This window comes from Rousettus aegyptiacus, unplaced genomic scaffold, assembly GCF_014176215.1.
Source record: "Rousettus aegyptiacus isolate mRouAeg1 unplaced genomic scaffold, mRouAeg1.p scaffold_m13_p_13, whole genome shotgun sequence".
NCBI lineage: Eukaryota > Metazoa > Chordata > Mammalia > Chiroptera > Pteropodidae > Rousettus > Rousettus aegyptiacus.
Window position 1 is genome coordinate 32,532,752 of NW_023416288.1, and position 20,408 is coordinate 32,553,159.

The 20,408-nt window shown below is 43.0% G+C and overlaps 1 protein-coding gene across 4 annotated transcripts in view; it reads right to left on the minus strand.

Annotated features, from left to right (window-relative positions):
• Positions 1–19,742, minus strand: part of IGF2BP3 (insulin like growth factor 2 mRNA binding protein 3) — a 111,350-nt gene extending 91,608 nt beyond the window's left edge. For 2 of the 4 annotated variants that reach the window (XM_016159572.2, XM_036230407.1), the window contains exons 1-2: positions 19,220–19,742; positions 17,860–17,920 (exon numbers count right to left, since the gene is read on the minus strand). In XM_016159572.2, coding sequence (XP_016015058.1) covers positions 17,860–17,920; positions 19,220–19,394 — 236 coding nt within the window. In that variant the 5' untranslated portion in view covers positions 19,395–19,742. The remainder of the gene's footprint in view (positions 1–17,859; positions 17,921–19,219) is intronic. The other 2 variants (XM_016159573.2, XM_016159574.2) reach the window with 2 other exon arrangements.
• Between the last annotated feature and the right edge of the window lie 666 nt (positions 19,743–20,408).

Here is a 20,408-nt window from a genome sequence, read left to right on the forward strand (position 1 = left end):
GGGAAGAACACTAACAGAATTACATTTAGAGAATTAAATTAGTTCCAGTTAATATAACATATTATGTACATGCTATTTAGAAGGGCTGCTCTATAAAACTAAATGAAATAAAAGGACTGCTTTGAGGTTTTCAGAGGTTGGGGGGTTTTCTTTCTTTCTTTCTTTCTTTTTGGTTAAACACCGTACAACACACTTCTTCCCATACTGATGATGGGGGTAAAACACCTGTTGGAGTTTTCAAAACTTAGAATAATCTAAACAAGTATTAATAATGAAGCCTAACATACTTATTAATATTCCATTCATAATAAAGACATTTAAACAAGCCTTAATGTGTTATCATCGCAGATGTGGGCAAATATACTTTATTCCTAAATCAAGACTCCACTATTTTAATAGTATTGAACTATTAAATTACCACAATTTCCCCACTCCAGCGTTCGAAACATCTTTAATATTTCAAAATAAGGGGCGGAATTGAGTAAGTAGTATTTTTTCTAAAATGTATGTGTTCATAGATACTTCCACATGTATACAAATCTTCCCCCTCGGAACACAAGAAACTATACAATGATTGCACTTGGGGACAGAGAAAAAGATCATTCTAATCATTTTTATGGTTTAAATTTTTCCACATACATTTTTTTGAATCTTCCAACCTTTTTAATTACTGTAGGGAAAAACTAGTTTTTCTTTATGCCTGTGGTGATTTGTATACAGTATATTATCGCAAGAAGACAGTTTAAGATTCCATTTGATTTGTTTCAGTGTGCACACCACTCGTCAAAAGACGTAAGACCAAACAGGAACACTGAAGAAACGTATGACGATGCTCTACCAATTTCACACAGACTATACTTAGTGCATCAAAATGCAATAGACTGGGGAAAATGCCTGTCATGAGCTAAAATAAAGTTTGGTGTAGAAAAAGCCTACATATGAATAACAGTTACCATAAATAATGCACATACCAGACAACAGTTATTATTTTCAGTTGAAGAACACAGCATCTGAATTTGGACTTCATGTGTCACATACATAAAAAACAACCTGATTTTTCACTAGTTATAACATCACCGGAAGAGAGTCAAATATATCAGACTCATTGCACTTGGGCAGCTAAAGTCTGTTTTCAAGTAAAGTACAAAGCTGCTCCTCTAAAATGAAGCACAAGCATGCAAAGATTTCATCTAGTATTGTGGATATTAGATCATAATGATTTTTTCATCTGTGCTGAATTTTGCCTTCAGCTCGCCACTCTAAAACACCTCTTACCTTAAAAACCCTCACTATGACAGTGACAAAATAAAAACAACATGTTATAATCTGTAAAATAAGAATCGGTGAGTCCATATGAAATAAACAAACAAATGAAGAAAAAGCTGCCCCTTGGAGTAAAATTCCAACTAATAAATCTAGGAGAAATGACGGAAATAGAAAGTTGCCATTTGGCAGCCACTAGAGGAATACTATTTCAGGTTAAGAATCATCGATGAACGCAAAAATTCGTGAAGGTATGATGAGAACCTGGATCTTTACATTGTCCCAAAATATCCTCTGCAGGATTGTTAAGGCAGAGGAGAAAACAGTAACATTACACTAGAGAAGCCTGGCAGAAACCACCTTAACCAAGGGGTCGCAGTCATCTCCACTACCGGAGCAAAATCGACATCTCTGTGCCTGCAGATGGGGTTCCCTCGGGACATCATCTCTTCTGCGGTACACTACCCAAAACACAAAACCTGATTCTAACCATGGGGAGAGGTCAGACCGACCCACGACGGGCGTCCTACAAAATAACCAGCTTATACTCTTCAAGAACAAGAAGATCAGAAAGACTAACAAAAGACTAAGGAATTGTCCCAGATTAAAAGAAACCAATGGAACATCGCAACGAAATGCATTACATGATGTCGGATTGGACCCGAGATCAGAAAAAAGGCCACTGGTGGGGAAAAAAGACAAAACGTGAACACCACCTCCAGATTAAACTAGAGGATCAGCGTTCATTTTCTCATTTTAATAACTTTGCTGTGGTCATCTAACAGAACGTCCTTGTTTTAGGAAGTGTGCTCTGAAATATCTAGCGGCAAATGGCAGTAGTTCTGCAACTTATTCTCAAATGTTCCAGAAAAATTACAGTCAAAATTAACATTTGAGGAAACTGGATGGAAAGTATATGGATCATCTGGACTGTTTTTGCCACTTTCTTGTAAATGGAAGTAAAAAGTGTCAAATCACAACCCTTCCCTTCCCTTAAGCTGCAACCCCTCCAACCACCACCCCGTTTCTCTGATGTCTATACAGGGAACTGCTTGAAAGGCTCTCCATGCTCCCTGTCTCTCCCTCCTCTTCGTCCACCCATTCTTTCAAAAAACCCACACCATTCAAAGTTTCAGCCCCATCAAAACTGCACCCGCCTGGACACCAACGAAGATAACGTCACCAACTCCATCCTCACGCCGTTCTATATCATTTGCCACAGCTGGTAGTTCCTACTTAATCACTTTCGTAAAGGCCTCCAGGTATTTCTTTCGAGATTCTCCTCCTACCTCACGGGCCTGTCCTTGAGCTCCATCACTGGTTCCCTCCACCTCCCCACCACCCCCTCAGACCCCTTCTCTGCCTCCACTTTCTATCTATTCGGTCCTATCTCCACATGTTTAACAGGCATCTCAGACTTAATCTGGCCAAACTGAACTGTCTTCCCCTCTCCTCATCCTTCAGATGCTTGAGCCATAAACTGTCAAGGTACCCTTGGTTCATCCATCACTCCCTATACTTAGTCCTTCCACATCTGCTGTTGGCTCCATCTTCAAAACAGAAGATTCTATCCGTTCATCACCACTACCACCACCTCAACAGCCCAGGTCCCACCACTGCCATCTCTAACCGGTGTAACTGTAATGTTCTCCTAACAGCTCTCCCTGATCCCACTCCACACACCAGGGTCTATGCTAAGCTCTCGTCCCATTCCTACCCACCAGCATGCATGCCCATCTCCTCTAGCTCTCCTCCAGCTACTCTAATTCAGCCACCATGGCCTCCTTGTTGACTAGAAATGCAGTGAGCATCCTCAGGCTTCACTCCTGGGCTTGCTTAAGCTCCCCTGCCCCTTTGCTTGGGTCATTGTGCCCCTGGGCACCTACCTGTTCATCTCACTCCCTAACTCCTACAAGCCTCTGCTCATGCAGAGCACCTGGTCGGTGAGGATTTCACTGATAATTCGATGTGAAATGACCAAACCCAAGCCCCCACTCCTCCTTAACCTGTTCCATTTTTCACTGTGGCCTCTAACATGCCTCACACTTTATTTGTACACATACATACATATATATGCATTTCATCTCTCTCTAAATCAGTGTTGTACAATAGAAATAAATGCAAGCCACATACATAATACTAAATTTCTCAGTAGCCACATGGAAGCAAAAAGAAATAGATAAAGTATAAAATTTAAGATATTTTATATTCTTTTTGAAGGAACTCTTCAAAGTCCAGTGTATTTTACACATACACCACAATATCAGTTTGGACCGGCCACATTTCAATTCCTTGAGAGCCATGTGTGGTCAGCGGCTGCCCTAGTGAACAGTGCAGTTTTTCACCCTAAGCTTTGTGAAAGCAAGTTCTTGTCTTCCCAGGAACATAAAAGCAGTAAACACTCAAAAACTTGTTGAATGAATCATTTAAAAATTGCTAAGATCCAAGGTCAGCAAAACAGAACCATTTGAAAAAGAAAACATACGAGTAAGCTACCAAGCTTTCTCAAGCCACAAAAAAATATATACAGAATAGAAAAGACTTGGTGAAATACCATGAAAGGTCACTGTTGTATTATAAATCTTGAAGGAAAAAAAAAACATTGTCTAAGACAAGAAAAGTACCTCTCCCATCGTAGGAACAAAAGTTGTTATTTTCTAAAGTTAACCAACAGTTACTACTAAATGCAGGAAAAGCTGGTGGAAATATATCAGAGGTGGGACCCCCTCACCTGGTCTTCCTTACAAATACCAGTTAACACAAGCTTCCAGCCTAAAAACATCTTGACTGTCAAAAGAAACGTTGATGGTGCCCCGAGATTCTAATTATATTTCTTTAACCTTTTAGGAATAACAAAAGGTACTGAAGGCTATTTGTTTCCTTAGATGAGACCTGTTCTTGATACAGTACCTTTCATTTTGGTTTAAGGAACTTAAAACATTGACTGTAGGTGTCCAAATGTCCCAACTCACTTCATTTTGCTCATGTGAATTTCTTTTAAGTGCCCCCAACTACGTAAATATTTTATATTTTGTACACCAAGATTTTCCTTTGTGTTTAGTTTCTAACATGTTTTTTTTTTCTCTTCCCATACCTGTTTTTCACGAACTGACTTCTGTAAAATTCCCTCTCAAGGCCAACATGCCATAAAGTTGTATAAAATCCTCACTTGTTCTTGCCATCTGTTGCGTCGTGATGTAGATACATATACACGGGAATATCTAATCCAACGAATTTCAAACATTCATGTTAGTGTGGAGCAGCAATTCATGATGTGTATAGTGTGTAAACTCCTGGGGGTCCCCGAGACAACTTTTGAGAAGTCAAAATTATTTCCGTAACACTACTAAGTTGCAATTTGCCTTTTTCACGTGCAACTGTGTTGACATTTGCACGGCTGGTGCAAAAGCAATCATGGTGGGTAACCAGGAGCAGCGCATCAGCATGAATAAACTACAGCAGTAACATTAAACTGTAGCAGCAGTCACTGCATTCTTCTCTTGCAGTAAAACACGATCCAGGTTTGTTTTTAAATGTCCTTGATGAAGCGGTAAAAACCATTAGCTTTCTTAGGTAACCCTTGAGCACACATCTTGTTACTATCTCTGGGAGGAAAAGGGCTGCGGGTGTGAAGCACTTCTGTTACCGAGTATGGCTGTCTGCAGAAAAAGCAGTTGTTTGAACGACAAGATTGAACCAGCCACGTTTTGCATGGAGCATCATTTTTGCTTGAAAGAAGTAAAGACAAAGTATGGTTATTTAACCTTGGTGTTTGGTGCGCATTTTCTCAGAAAAGAATAAAGTCAGTAACTTCTAGAAACACTAACAATATTTGTTGCCAGTGACTAAATTTGAGCTCTTAAGTAAAAACCAGAATTTTGGCAAACTCACCTACCATCATGAGCTTTAACAGTCTCACAATAGTTACGGATAAGAGAACCATTCATTCAAAGTTCAGGAGAGACCAATGGATTTTAATGTGACAGAATACAAAAAATTCACTGATATGATTTCAGATTTCACATTTCAATTAGCCTTTAAAAAACTATCACTTCTCAAGGTTTGGTGTAGGAACAAAGACTGTCTACAATGACCTAAAAAGACAATTAAAATAGTCCTTTCCCCTCCTAACCATATACCTGTGTGAGGCTGGATTTTCATACACACTTCAATCAAAACAAAATATCACAGAGATTGAATGCAGACGTAGTTATGAGGATTCAGCCATCCTTTTTTTTTTTTTTTACAAAAATCTTATGTTAACATGTAATGAGTTTTATTATATTCATTTAAAAATAATTTTAAACATTATTCAGTTGATTGCTAATAAAACATAAATAAATAAAAACAAATGAAAGCTCTTTGGGTGTCCTTATTAGTTTTTACGTGTCAAAGGGTTGAAACCAAAAAGTTTCAGAACCATTAGAATAGAGTATAAAACCATTAGCTTCCTCCTTCCTCAATCATCAATGGGTTCCCTTTTGTAGAGATAACCACTCTTTTCCATGGAAAGCCATCCAGATCTTTCTCTGTTTTTAAACAGACGTGCATATAAAAGGGTTTTTCCCCCCCAAATACCTTTTTTTGGGAGCTACCCAATAACTTGCTCTTCAATTTGCTCTTCCCATGTCAGCTCATATAAATCTATGTCATTCTTCATGACTGCCACAAAATATACCACAGTATGGCTTGATAAAATATGGTAACTTTTCTTTGGATGGACATTTAAGTTATTTCCAATTTTCTATCAAAACAATACTGCAAATAAAATGTATTTTTGCCAAATATTTCTTTATAATAGAACATTACGAGTGAAATTGCTAGTGTGGAGAAAGACATTAAAAATACCTAAAAGTTAGAAATTGTTTAACGTTACTTCAAAGTGCATAAGAAAAATAACAGAAGAGACAGTGTTCTAAGTCTTGTCCTCCCTTTCAAAAATCTTCCTTCTAAAGCTCAAAAATGGGTAACTGCAAAACGTCCTACAGTCAAATTAAGGCTAGGAATCCTCTTTGCTTAAAAGTAGGTGAAAGTTCCAGATTACCTGTATAATAACTGTTAAAATGTAATTAGTGACATAATAAAACCTACAAATTTATCTGTGTGTATTATGGACTCCTACACAGAGATCTTTGCCAAGTCCCGCCTGGTGATTTGCAGGTCTTTTATAATACTGCTGATTAAAACTATGCTTACGAACTGCACAGCACCATGAGGACTAAGTTGTTTTCCATACTTGGTTGAAGGGCATTCGCACCTTCAGGTCTAACAAGTGGCATGACAAGACGTCTGGGACAGTGTGTTCTGGAGCTGTATGTGTGCCCACTCCTCCACATTCAACACCAAGCATTACCAATCTTTTTGGTTCTTCCCAACCTGATAGGCAAAAACGCCATTACAACTGGCATCTAATAACTAGTAAGACCGGGTTTCTACTCCTAAGTAGACTGGCTTTTCAGATATCCCCTTCCGAACTACGGCTTCCTATCCTTTGTCCATTGTTGTACTACGTTGTCTATCCTCTTTGAAATGAACAGGAGTTCTTTACCTCCTTTTTTTTTTTTTTTTTTAATAGTATGAGCTCAAGGTATTTTCACCAGTAGACATATTTTAGAGATCCTAAAATCTATATGTTTAAACATAAAGTATAAATTCTTAACTTACTCACAATGCATAACTCATTCTAACAAAAAAAAAAAATGTGGAACATTTCTATGTATCTGTACACATGAGACACAAACCATGTGATTCTACAGGAAGATATATATTCATCTATTTCCTACTGCCACATGTAAATGCATAAGCTTATTAATATGAGACAATGTCAGATACTCCAAGAAGTCCTATACAAGCACTATTACTTAACTCCCAACAACCTGTACAGCAAGTTTTATAACCACTATTTATAAACGGAGAGGCTCAGAGAGTTTAATCAGTTTGCCCGGAGTTACAAACCTGAGCAACTGCAATCTCTGAGATCCCAAGCAAGATGCCACTGGCTCTCCCCATCACTGTGCTCTACTGCTGCCCCTAATTTCGCTGTTAATAGTGTGTGCACACAGACCGGTCTACCTCACTTTTCTCCAAAGGTTCATTACATCATTTGAGATGCCTTAATAAAAATCAAATAATACCAGGTACTTTGATCTTCACTATTTACGAGTGTCTTGTCTTAGCCAACCTTAAAAAAATAACACAGGCTCAGTCAGCTTTAGTACAGGATTCCTTAGTCCTACCACGATTTACCCTAATTACCCTGTCAGAAGGTAGCTTAACAGCTTTAAACTCCATGGCATGTTTTGGGGGCACAGTCATTCCCATGAAGTACTTAAGAGGTAAAAGAAGTTCAACATGCTCCCTGGTGAACCCGTCCCAAAATTAACCTAGGCAACAAGTCTTGCATGATAATCTCAAATAACCAATCTGCTAAAAAACCTGACTGGGGCCCTAAACGGATGAAGAATCAGACTAACAGAGTCGCCCCTCAAACACACATGCTGCCCTTGCCACCGCTCCTCTAGGCTCAGCCTCAACCGCCATCCCCTCAAGTTGAGCCTCTCTGATCCCAAACAGCGTGTCGCTCCCCCTGTGACACACACACCAGGACACTTCACATTACATGCCTTGGCTCCTGTTGTCCCGTCTGTCTTTTCCGTCCCCACTGCACATGCTGAGCCTGCCTGCACATCCCTCTCTGCAGCTCCCGCTGGCTGGCTTGCCAACATGCCACTACGCCTGATGCCCCTCCTGTGTTTCTGGGGTGTACCAAATAGATGCCATGCCAGGTTTACGACGTCTCTTTACCTGCAGATATTAACCCACCTTTAGGATGACTGCGTCACAGTGTCAAAGATAAAAAAACATCAACCCCAGGGATCGAGATAGAACAAAGCGAAAGCCACTCTACTCCATGTACTCTTCAGCACAAGCATCTTATTCTTCTAGCCCCTGAAACCGAGATGGAACTGATTCTGAGCACAAGTGCTGAAGCCATGCTTGTTAAACTAAAACTTGTATACAAGCCACGGGGGATAAACTCATTTCTGAAACTTAAAGAAAGGCAGAAATAAGTAAATTAGCATGCCGAAAAATACAAAAATTAAATTTTTCAACCACATTTATCTCTTCCAAAAAAAAAAAAAAAGCAAGAGCTTCTTCACTTTCGCAAGAACTTTAAAAAAAAAATAGACATTTGGGGATTATCAGAGAGAATTATTCAATCACTTCTGTTCTCCCAACATCACAGCTTTTCTTAATCCCACCCTCAATCATCGCCCGCCCAGCTGCAGTGGCAAGCTGAGTAGCGCTTTGTTTTGGAAATTAATTTTTAATCAAAATATGATGTAGTGAAGTTCCTAGTGCAAGAAAATATTGTAAGTTTCTGAGGTGAGATCCAAAAATTCAAGGTACTAAGTATGGGAAAACAGAGCCTAGGTAGTCAAGCTTTAAGTTACCAGAACTATCAGAACTAAACTTTTACAGCTAGACTTAATTTTTATAGACAAGGGGCACGAATAACTTGGAACCTAGATATCTATGGTGGAAAGAATAAGATGTTCCTAGAATGACAGTATACTCCATGCTTGAAAAGACAGTTTTTAACCAAATGTCTCAGTACACAGTTCACTGGAAACAGCTCTCTTGGTTGTCAAATTACGACTAATCCATGTCGATATATGTTAACTTAAGTGTTTTTGGCAGAGCACTTTCAAATTTAAATGTGCATATCTTTTGACATAGCAATTCTCAGTCTAAGAATTTACCTTATAAAAATATAAAACCAAGAATCCTAGGATATACCTATAAATATACTCTACTGAAATTACTATGAAAAGAATGTTTAAATTGTTACACACCTATGCTGGACAATGCAACTGTTTAAAAAAAGAGTGAACTACCTGTACCTACACCGAAGATTCAGGATACGTAACTTAATAAAAGCACAAATTATATGAACAGGATGATTTTATTGTTAAATTAAAGTGTTTATGGCTGCACGAATAGGAGAATTTCTGGAAAATAATATACCAAGTTATCAGCTATAAGATCTGGGAAATACATGGTTGATAGGGAGGATTGAAAAACAAGTATGTTCACATTTTACTTCGTGTGTTTTGGATTAATTTGAATGTATACATATGTAAAAATTCCTCAAGCTGTTTACTTAATACTTACACCCTTTACTGTATCTAGGTTATACCTTAATTTAAAAAATAAAAAAGGTAATATATACTCAATGAAAAAAACAAAAAGACACCACCCACAGATTTCTACTTATATCGGTCCACATCCCAAAACAGAACAAAGGTTTTCCACATTCCTGTTATCACCACCAAATATAATCTACATCCAGACTTTACATTTTGAATCTCAAGGGGAAAAATACAACAGCTGCCACTGGAGTGACCACTGAGTAATACTGTATTGATGTTCTGTACATATTGCTCCCAGGATCCTAGGAGGCATCATTTCCATTACAACCTCCCCAAACCTCAACTTCCTTAAGCAACACCGTGCATTTACAAAGTGGAGTTGGGATTAAAACTTAGATCTAAGACCTCACATCCCATGTTCTCAGTTCAAATAGGGTACATGGAACAAGCATCAGGGATCCTGATAAAGAGGTTCCAGCACAACTTCTCCCTCCTCCTCTCCCCCCAACCCTTAATATTCCACGTTTAAGAGACTCTCTTCTGCAAGCCAAGATCTTGGTAACAATCTGGGATAGCCCGGCGCCATGGGCTCCAGTCCAGACATTGCTACCTCTTTTGCAATCTAAAACACATCCTATGAGTCACCTGCCTGAGATACAGCCACGGCATCCACCTCCTCATGCCCTCTGATCTACTCTCATATCTCCTTAGGCCTCCTCCAACTTCCCTGCAATTCATTTATATTAAGATGAAGTGGCTAAAAATTACCTTAGAGGAAAAAGTAGTCTCAATTTCTGTCCTCAAACAGGAATGATGGGATATTTTACCCATTAGTAAGGCCCAGATGCCAGACTAGCTGTACCTGTTTTTGTCCCCCCCCCCCCAGGAAGACAATAAATCATTCCTTCAAAGAAGCCAAACAAGGTTTCTTTTCTCTTCAGAAAAAGCAAGAAACAGGACATCTCTGCTCTGACTTGCCATTGCAAACAAGATTGGGCTGCTGTGTAAGTTACTTTGAGGATTTGACAACTTAAATGGGAGGAATGAAGGCAGGGCCGAGTCAGGACCTGGAAATGGGTCCCTTTAATCACCTGCAGTGCCTTGGGCAAGTCACTTCTTCTCCCAGGGCTTTATGGAGAATCCTTTGGTAAAGCAACTAATACCAGTAAAAAGAAATCTATTGTGCTATGCCATTTTTGTGAGTTTTTCTTTCTTAAATTAGGTGTTTAACTTATTTTCAAGATAGCTCACTATTGATCGAAGGACTTGCATAGACATAGAAAGTGTTGAAGAGTTATTCTGTCATGTCTCAAAATCAATTGCTCTAACACATTCCCTAGTTTTGGTGGCTGCCGTGGCCAAAGATGGAATTCATAATTTGAGGAGGCTACCTGACCAAGGACCAGATTTTAAAATATGCCAAAATGAGGGACTATACTTACAAAAGATTTCTTGTGATTCTTATAGCTAACATTTTTACGAATAAAATGGAAAGAATGCTTTGTTAATTCCAGCATCCTAAAATAACGAAGCCATTAAAGTATTTTAAACCTAACCCATAGACATGGTTCCATGGTGTAGCAGTTAGCACGCCTGCTTTACATTCAGAAGGTCCTGGGTTCACACCCCAGTGGAGCCAAGGTCCATGGTCTATGGCCATGCCACCCTGAACAAGCCCAATGTAAGGTCTCAGAAACTAAGCAGAGTCGAGCCTGGTTAGTACTTGGATGGGAGACCACCTAGGAAGACCACGTACTGCAGGCATAAGTAATAATAATAATAATAAATAAATAATAGATAAATAAATAAACAAGCCTAGCCCATGATATCCATGAATGTTCTGGCCAATAGTTTCAACACCTTCCCTTGTCAAATCACCAAATATGTAGACAAGCACATAGAAGCACTGGACTTGGTCTACACTGTTTTGAAACCTAAGACTACCTCAGAAGATTTTCCAAATGTATACTAATAAAAAGCAGAATGTGTTGTCTGTAAGAAAGTAGGCTCACAATCACCAGAACTGTTGACAGATGTCAGAGAGTAGGTCAACTGTCACAAGTAAGTCTTATTCATTCAGCAAGAGGAACTACTACACTTAGACTCTTCCGTCTCTAGCAGGTTACAAATAAACACATGCTCATAAACATTCTAGAAAATAAGAAAATGAACTAATACCCTGATAAGCAAATTCTGAGGAAAAGGCTACATTCCGGGTTGCTCCAAAATTCATAAATCACTCTCCAGCTATTTGCAGCAGAGCCAGAAGGCTGAGACCTGGCACCACCCCCTCTTGCAAATTCATTCATCTAAATCACACACTCTCAGGGCTATGCTGGACAGCTGGTGACACCATCCTTCTCCACAGGCTTTCCTCACTGATCTCCCAGGGCGCGTTTACTCTGCCTGCTTTCCTCTACCTCACTGGCTTCTTTCACTCTCCTTTGCTCAAGTCCCTTGGTGATCTTGCCCAACTCCATGATTTCAAATAACACAAGCTAATGAGGCCTCTAATTTTCACCTCCACTTCCTGCCTTCCCTGGAGCAACAGATCAATATATCCAGCTTCCTATTCGACTTCATTTGGATTACTAATTTCTAGGCAGAATCAGAAACATAATCTGCCCAAAGTAATGCTCCTCATTTCTACCCAATGCTCTCCACTTGGGTAAATGGCATCACTTTCTACCCAGTCGTTCTGGCCAAAAAATCTTTCTGTCATCCTTTTCTCATACTCCTCATCTAATCCATCGGCAAATCCTTTTGATTGTTCTTTAGAAATATACAGACTGACCACTACGTATGTCCTCCAAAGCTAATACTGTTATCTCTTCTGGGCAGTCAGCAAGAGGGAAACGATGGAGACTGGCTCCCCATTTCTGGTGCTAAATGCAATTTTCAGATATTTTACATTCCAAGCATTCTGAAGCCACTACTCCTTCCCCCTCCTCCACTCTATGGAAGATAATCTACAAAAACTACCCCCTCTCTGTACAGGGCATGTCACCCTATCATCAAGAGCCAGAGTCTACGTCCATATCCCCCTTGAATCTGTGCTGGCCTTGCGACTTGCCTTGATCAACAGAACAGTATAGAAGGAATAATGTGCCAATTCAGGGCCAAGCCTTTAGGAGGCCCAGCAGCCTCTGCTTTCACTTGGGGTAGCCAGCCACAGGCTACTAGCAAGTGATGAGGCACCCTGTGGAGAAAGGGCAGGACAAGCACCAGGACGCCAAACCTGTGAGTGAAGCCTTCTTAGACCTTTCAGCCCAGCTTAATAAATGAACCAATATGACACCATATGGAACAGAACCAACCATACTACCGGACCCACAGAATCATGAAGAATGAGTTGTTGCTGTGAGTGCTAGTTTCGGAGTGGGGAAAGAGAACTGTAACACCATGATCGCAAAGGCATCGACTTCCTCAAGAATTAAGTGACGATGCCCGATAGCCTAAGGACTTAGGCCTCTTTCAGCTTAAACGTTCTATTAGAGTCCTCAAAGAATAGTTCTATCATAATTTAAAACTATTTCCTAATCAAGTTAAACAGTCTCTGGGTGATTTTGTAAAATGTATAATTGATGTGCTGTGTGTTCCCCTTCAGGGCAACAAAATCCTCATGGTATATTGATATTTATAACTGTTTACTTAACAATACTGAACGCTTGCCAAACAGCAACCCAAACCATGAGAAAACCATGAGAAATTACATCCTCACTTTTAACAGAGCCCGAGAGCTGTGTTTGCCACCAGCCTTCAAGCAAAACCCTGGCTAGTCCAAGCCCATTTTTAAACATCAGATTTATGGGTCAGAGATCCTAGTAAAAATGCCAGTGCTACCCCTTGGTCACTGCTACCACACTGCCACCTCCTGTCTTACGACTCTAGAAACTTGAATCAGAGGGAAGAGTCAATAAGGGAAACTCGGCTAAGATTATCACAGTTTCTCTCCTTCCTCCCAGACAGAACCAACCACCAGGGTTGCTGAGTGGATAACTCACATCTTTCAAACAGGTTACTGTTAGAAAGGCTGCTTGCTATCTTACAGCTGCTAAAGGCAATTATAACGGAGTTGCTTTAGATATATATGGAGGTGGCTCAACAGACCTGTAATGACACATGAATGGCAGTGGTGTGGCTCATAACAGAATTTCAAAGAAGGGCAAAGACCATTTCCCTCTTGCTGACTGCCCAGAAGAGATACACATGCAAAAGCAACTGAGCTCTCATACTACAGAAAAGAAATACAAGTTTCTTTCAGGGGAAACCCCAGATCTCTAATTCAAAAAGATATTTTTAAGACTTAGCTGGTAACTCATTTATTTCAAGCAGAATGGCAAAACTCAGAACAAAACATGGCCCTTGTTAGTTTACCATAATGGCATTTGGCATGAACAGAGAATGTAAGTGATCACACGAATCAAAAGGAAAGCGAGAAGCAGAAGCCAAGACTCTCAATCCCCACTGGCTCCAGGCACATGTCATGTTTCCATTACACCTTCTGTGTTACTGTGGATAGCCACACACAAGCTACTTCACATGTAATTTTTTGTTTAAATTCTAATAAAACCAAAGCAAGAAATCTTTTAAATTCTCTCAAATTGTGCGGAGAAAACAATATGAAATCGAGAAAAATCTTGTCGCTTACAACCACTTAAGCAGTCCCGTAGCACAGATCATAAAGTGAGAACTCCAGAAATCACCCTGCTTCTGATTCTTTACCAATCACAAAAAGTTTCCAACTTTCAGAACCTCACGTCTCTGCATGTGTGAGAAATCTCCCTAATTCACAAGAGTCACCTGTACCACACCGATAAGCAAGGAGCAGCACAGCCATTCATACCTATATTTAAATGGTCCACATTAAAAAACAGCTTTTGTTATTTTGAGAGGACAGAGTGCTCGCTGGCTCATGGGCATATTGCTGCTGATGGCACTACCTTATTCTACACTTAACAGCTCTTAAAATGCAGCACTAGCTTTTAAATAGCCATTTAAAGTAATATGTTTAAAACCCCTGTAACTTTTATGCATGCTCTCTGTTCATCCAGTTTACATGTTAAATGCAAGATTCTAATATGGAAATAAATTGTTCACTTACTTTTCTTAAAGGATACAAACGAACGAACAAAAAAAGACATTTGAGCTTGGGCGCCACAGTCCGTTTTAACAAATTTTTCCTGGAAAAAATATTAACTATAATATCCTACTATTTTTTCTCCTTTATTCAAATATGTTTGGCTACATATAATCTTTATCAGTACCAACAACTAAACCATGAGAAATGAGAAAGTTTAAACTATAAAAAACTGAAACTATAAAAAATCTTTCATAATTTAAATAAAGTAATGGAAAATGAACTAAAACCACCATTCTCTCAGTTCCCGCATGCCGGCGACTTTCCTGTTCTCTCTCCAGTGCCCAACAGCCCACAACATACCGACAACAAAAAAATCAGTGCTATTTACATAATCACATACGGGCACATACGAGGTCTCACAAAGATACCAGTGGCTCTTCTAATCCAGCTCAGCTTTAGTCTTCAAAGTCACAATTTTCACACCCACCCTTAAAGTTTACCCCCCTGGGGGGGAGGGTTTTGTTTTGTTTTTTAAAGCTTATACCTCAGATTAAAGCCAAGTCTTCATGCGCTGTATCTTTTATATATGGAACAGAAAATGCAATACTATCACCCATATTCAGTGCAATCCTTTCTTCATTCGAGATGCAGGGGACCTCAAGCTCTGTGAAGTACTGCTATAATCTTTTCCAACGAGGGGTGTCTGAATCCAGAAAAGCAACATTCCGTCCACATTCCCTTGAGACTTTGGTAATCAGGGCCTAAGATTGGTCTGAACCAAATTCAACAATATTCCTGCCCAGTCCAGCTCCCAGTCAGAGTTGGGCCAGCCTGCCAAGCATCAAATTGCTTCCTAGGCCTGCTCCCATTTGGTCGCTGCAAGCCCATTCATCCATCTCAGAGTGCTGCCATAAGCATTCTTCAGCACCAGGCTCCCAACATGCCTTGCACAGCAGGTATAAAGGTCACTGCTGCATATGTGGGTGTGCCTGTCTCAGATGCCTACATGATGATGGGACGGAATGCAATGACTGCTAAGCACAAGGAACTCCACCCACAAGTCCAGCAGGCTTCCATGGCAAGGATCAATCTGTGGCATTCAACTCACTGTCACCAGGACCACCTTTTCATCTTCCTATAGGTGCTGGGCATGTGGATCACCAGGGTGCCTTGCTGCCTTCTCCTAAAGCCCATTCAGACCTTCCAGATAAGGGAGACTGCATCACAGTTACAAGGTTCAGTTAAAACAAAATTCTAATATAGATTTCCAGCAAATTTCTCTGGGCAGAAAAAGTAAGCTCTATGTTCGATACAAGCAAAGGACTAATTATTTGATTGTTCTCTAAACCAATAAAAAGTTATCTCTGGTGTAGTCACTCTTATTTACTTTGCTAGTAAGATAGTATCACTTAAAATCCTGATCATTTTAAGTTAACCTACATTGTTAATAAACTAAAGACTTTCATTGATAAATATTTGTTGCCACCAGTAGTAACATTTTACCTTATGTGCTTTCCTAAAAAGAAACTCCCGCTTGTTATAAAGTAACAAGTAACCTAACTTTTAGATTGAGCAAAAGCCTTTAAGAATAAAATAGGCAGTTCTTAGCAGATGTTTTAAATTTAATTCCCTACACATGGGGAGAAATTCACACCAGGTTGGAAAGACAAAGTAACTTGCACTTACACACAGGTCATTGAATCACACCTGAAAAGCACAAGACATTTGATGTTTAAATTTAAACACTCAAATGTTAAAATGCCAGTCCTTCACAACCATTTGCTTATTTTTTATTCAATACTGGAAGCAAATTAAGACACACTGGCTAAACATGAAACCAATTAGAATTTGTAGATTGTGCTTACATTTTCCCCTCTGGGTAAACAATTCAGATTATGCCTTTAAACTTAAGGAAATATGACTTCAACCTCAATATTTCAATTCCTATTGAACTGAGATGAATTTATATACTTTTCAGTACAGGTTCTATTATTTCATTTGTTTTCGTTAAAAGAATTCCATTCTACTATATGAAATAATTTGACCCCTACCAAAATTTCCAACTAAAACTAAGTCTGTTGGGTTATGCAAATCCCTTTCCAACTATCCTAATGAAAGTTAAGTGCATGAACAAGAGAAATCCACAAAAATCCAAACCAGCTCACCTACAAAAACCAAACTTGTGAAAATGCTTTACTTGGAAAAGAGCTCACTCTAGAAACAGGCAAATGATGACATTTTGTGTAGCCATTTTGCAAAGCACCAGGGAAATGTATAGCAAACCCCTCCTGCCCTCCAGCACACACAGTATTACCAATACCTATCCAGACACACAGTCCTAGTTTAAATCGACTTCCAGGTTATTGCTTGGCCCAGGCTAGGAGTGGGGAGAGGGCAGAGGGAAACAGCACAAAACCTAATCCCACCTTGCAAAACTCAGAAAGGCATAGGCCACACCACTGGAAGGGAGCAGCACCCTTCCAGTTAAAGTTACAGAGAAGGTATCTGGCCTGCTCTTGAGAAAGGAGCCGTTTCTCCAAAATTCTGAAGAGGTTAACACACAGCCTCAAAACATTCTATCAAGTGTCACACAACACATGCTTTCAGCAAAGTGCAATCCCCTTGTTGAAGGAGCACAAATCTTCAGTCTCCACTATCACTTGGTGGTTATTTGTAAGTAAAAATATTTTTTAAAGGTAAGGAAGAGGAGCAAGAGACAAAAGCAGGTTTGCAGAAATCTGTGTAACTCTGCAGTGACATGACTGAAGGCGCTTCTGGGCAGGGGAAGGCCAGACGTTACTCACGTGTTCCAGTCCTGGCTGGCCAGCTAACAGGGTAAAGGCAATTCCTCTAGAGCCTCTCAGAGGAGCGGCTGGCCTCCGAGGCCTCTCAGACTGGTCGCCGCCAACTCCGGACAGAGAAGGAAACGCACGCCACACCCGCGCGTGGCCGCAGCTGCTTTCGCCCATCCTGTACTTACAAGTAGGGTGGGAGGTCACCCATTGCTTCCTAAGTCCTACAGATTCCCCAAAACTGCCTCTGAGACTTTGATTTCCTGATGTAGCAACTTGACCTACTCTACCGGTGACTATTTTGCCGTGAAAACGTCCTCGAGAAACTTTTATACCAATAAATACATGCAGGGGCGGAGGCCACAGACAAGCCCTCCAGTCCTTCGCAGCATTACCCACGCACACACACCTGCCACACACTTAAACGCAAGAGAATAAGACGAGAAACGCCAAGCCAAACAGCAGCCCGGTAAGCATAAAAGGAAAAGAAGTTGTTTTCAGCTGTGCTGAGTCTTTCCTCCCAATAATGGGATGAAGACCAGAATCGACGAGAACATAATAAGCTCACCTTTGCCTTTTTGGGACCGAGTGCTCTACTTCTATGAGTTTCCCGTGCAGTTCCACTTTACCTGCAGATACACAAGAGGTGGAAGACGGTTGGCCGGGTTTAGCAGCTCTCGCGGCCCACAGGACGCGCACAGCCTCAGCGGCGACGCGAGTGGCCTCCTGAGACCCCGAACGGCACCCGGTCGCGGCTCAAGGCCGAGAAAGAAGCCCCGCACGGCGCGGGCGCAGAGCCGACCCTTTCAGGGATGTGTGTATAACTTACAGATGGGTGGGGAGGGGAGTCAGTTGGTGGCCCCACTACTTCGGCCACTTTCTATCCCCTCCAAGGGCTTCCCCCGCCCACCAGACAGGGCCATCCAACCCCACGACACCCGCGGGATGGCCGCAGACCCTGTGGCAACGTCCCTGGACACACGCATAAGACAGACTCGGGAGTGGGGGCGCCCGGGGCCTCCTCCGCTTTCAAGCCCTGGCACACGGGGGACGGAGAGTGGCGGGAAAGGCTCGAAGGAACGGACGCCCGGAGGTGCAGTTCACGGACGACGCGCGAAGGACGGCGCGGCGCCCGCCACACCGAAAAGCACAGGGCTCCGGGAGGGACCCGAGCGCCGTCTCCCCCCGGGGCGTCCCTTCCCGGCCCGCCGCCCCGCCACGCACGGTCCCGCGCCCTCGCCCTCCGTAGTCCGTCCCCAGCGACCACCGGCCGCCCCCGCTCACCTGCCCCTGCGGCTCGTAGGACGCGGGGGGAGGTGGAGCGGGGAACCCGGGTCGCACTCGCCCGCCTCCCGCGGGGTCGGGAGGCAGCGCAGGGCCGCGGGTGGAAGGCACCGGCCCGCGGCCTCACTCCGCAGCGGGGCCGAGCCCACTCTGCGTTCTCCCGCGGCCCGGGGCAGAGGCTGCAACGCCATAAGTACTGAGCAGAGAGGAAGCAGGGCGGGAGGGCGCGGGCGGCTTTCGCGCTCGGCCCCGAGGCCCGGCGTGCCGGCGCCTGGAGCACGCGCCCGGGCCCGGGAGGGGCGCGCGGCGAGCGCCGAGGGTCCGGCCCTTCTCCCGGCCCTGCTCCCCGACTCCGCCACGGCCCCCTGCTTCCCCTCGGAGCCCGCGCCCCGGCTTTCTTGACAGCGCGTCCGCCCTCGGCCCGCAAAGCCCCGGCGGGGGGAGGGGAGCGGCGGGAGCCCGGGGCGCAGCCGGGGCGGAGGAAGCGCCCCGGAGCCCACGCGTGTGCGCGCCCGGGCCTGGGGCCCTGTGTGGACCAGCGGGCCTGGCCTCGGGTCCGGCCCCGGGCCCCCGACCCCGGCAGGCCGGGCGCGCGGAGGCGCAGGGCTGGGGCGGGCGCCCGGCGGGGCCAGGCCGGGGCCCACCTGAAAGCGCCTCGATGGCCTTGAGGGCCCAGCTCTCGTCCGGACAGTCCACGAACGCGTAGCCAGTCTTGACCAGGAAGGGTCCCGACACCGGGATCTTGGCGTCCTTGAAGATACTTTCCAGGTCCGATGGAACGGCGTTCTCGCTGAGGTTTCCGATATACAGTTTGTTCATTGTGAAGAGTGGTTGTTTTTATTTAAAAAAAAAATTATGAGAAAAACGAAAAAATTAAAACCACCCACAGGGATGGATGTAGCAGGCGGGTTTTGTTCCCCTCGTCTTCTTGCCGTTAAAATACACAAACACAGTAAGAACCAAGGACAAGAACACGGAGAGAAAAATCAGATCTGAGGGTTCTTGTATTTCCTTTCCTAGGTATTAAAAAAAAAACCGAAAATGAAAAAGCCTTGCTACAACCCAAACGCATCGAGTCTTCCTAACTGGGAGGAGGAGGCGGGATTAGCGAGAAAAAGGAGGAGAGGGGAAGGAGGAGGGGAAAAAACTACTTTTTGTCTCTTCCTCCCCAACCCCTTTTGGCATCGGCCAGCGGACTGTGAAAATATCACACTATGTGAGGGCAGGCGCCGCCTCCCCATAAAAAAACCCACAAGGGTGACTGGCAGGCGGGAGGGGAGACCCGGTGGAGGGGGGAAGGCGCAGGAGGCGGAAAAAATCCGCCCCGAGTGTCCGGCTTTTTGAATGAGCCACGTGTTCAAACTACAAATCAACGTCTCACGTGAGGAATCCCAGCGCCTCAATTAGAGTGGGTTTCGGCGGCGCGGGGGGGGCGGGGAGCCAGCGAGAGAAGGGAGAGGGGGAGGGGAAAGGAGATTGGACGAGGGACCCTAAGAAGGGAAGGAGAGAGGGGGGTGATGCTAAAGGAGCTGCAGCCGGAGCGGAGAGCTGAGCGCGGCTGCGGGAGCTGATTGTCACAGCGGAGTTGAGAAAGGGTTATCTGGTCGGGGCGGATCCTGGGGGGGAGGGGAGGAGCAGGGGAGGGAGGCCGGCGGTTGTTTTTTTCCCTTCTTTTTTTTTTTTTTTAAATGAGATGGGGTGGGTGCAAACTAGGCAAACCTCAGCTCTAGTTACCGTAGTTTTAGGTATTCGATTTCTTGAAATAGGTGATTGACAAAACCGGAGGAGTCACAATCGCGAACTCGCCTTGTGGCTCGGATGACAGAAGTGTGT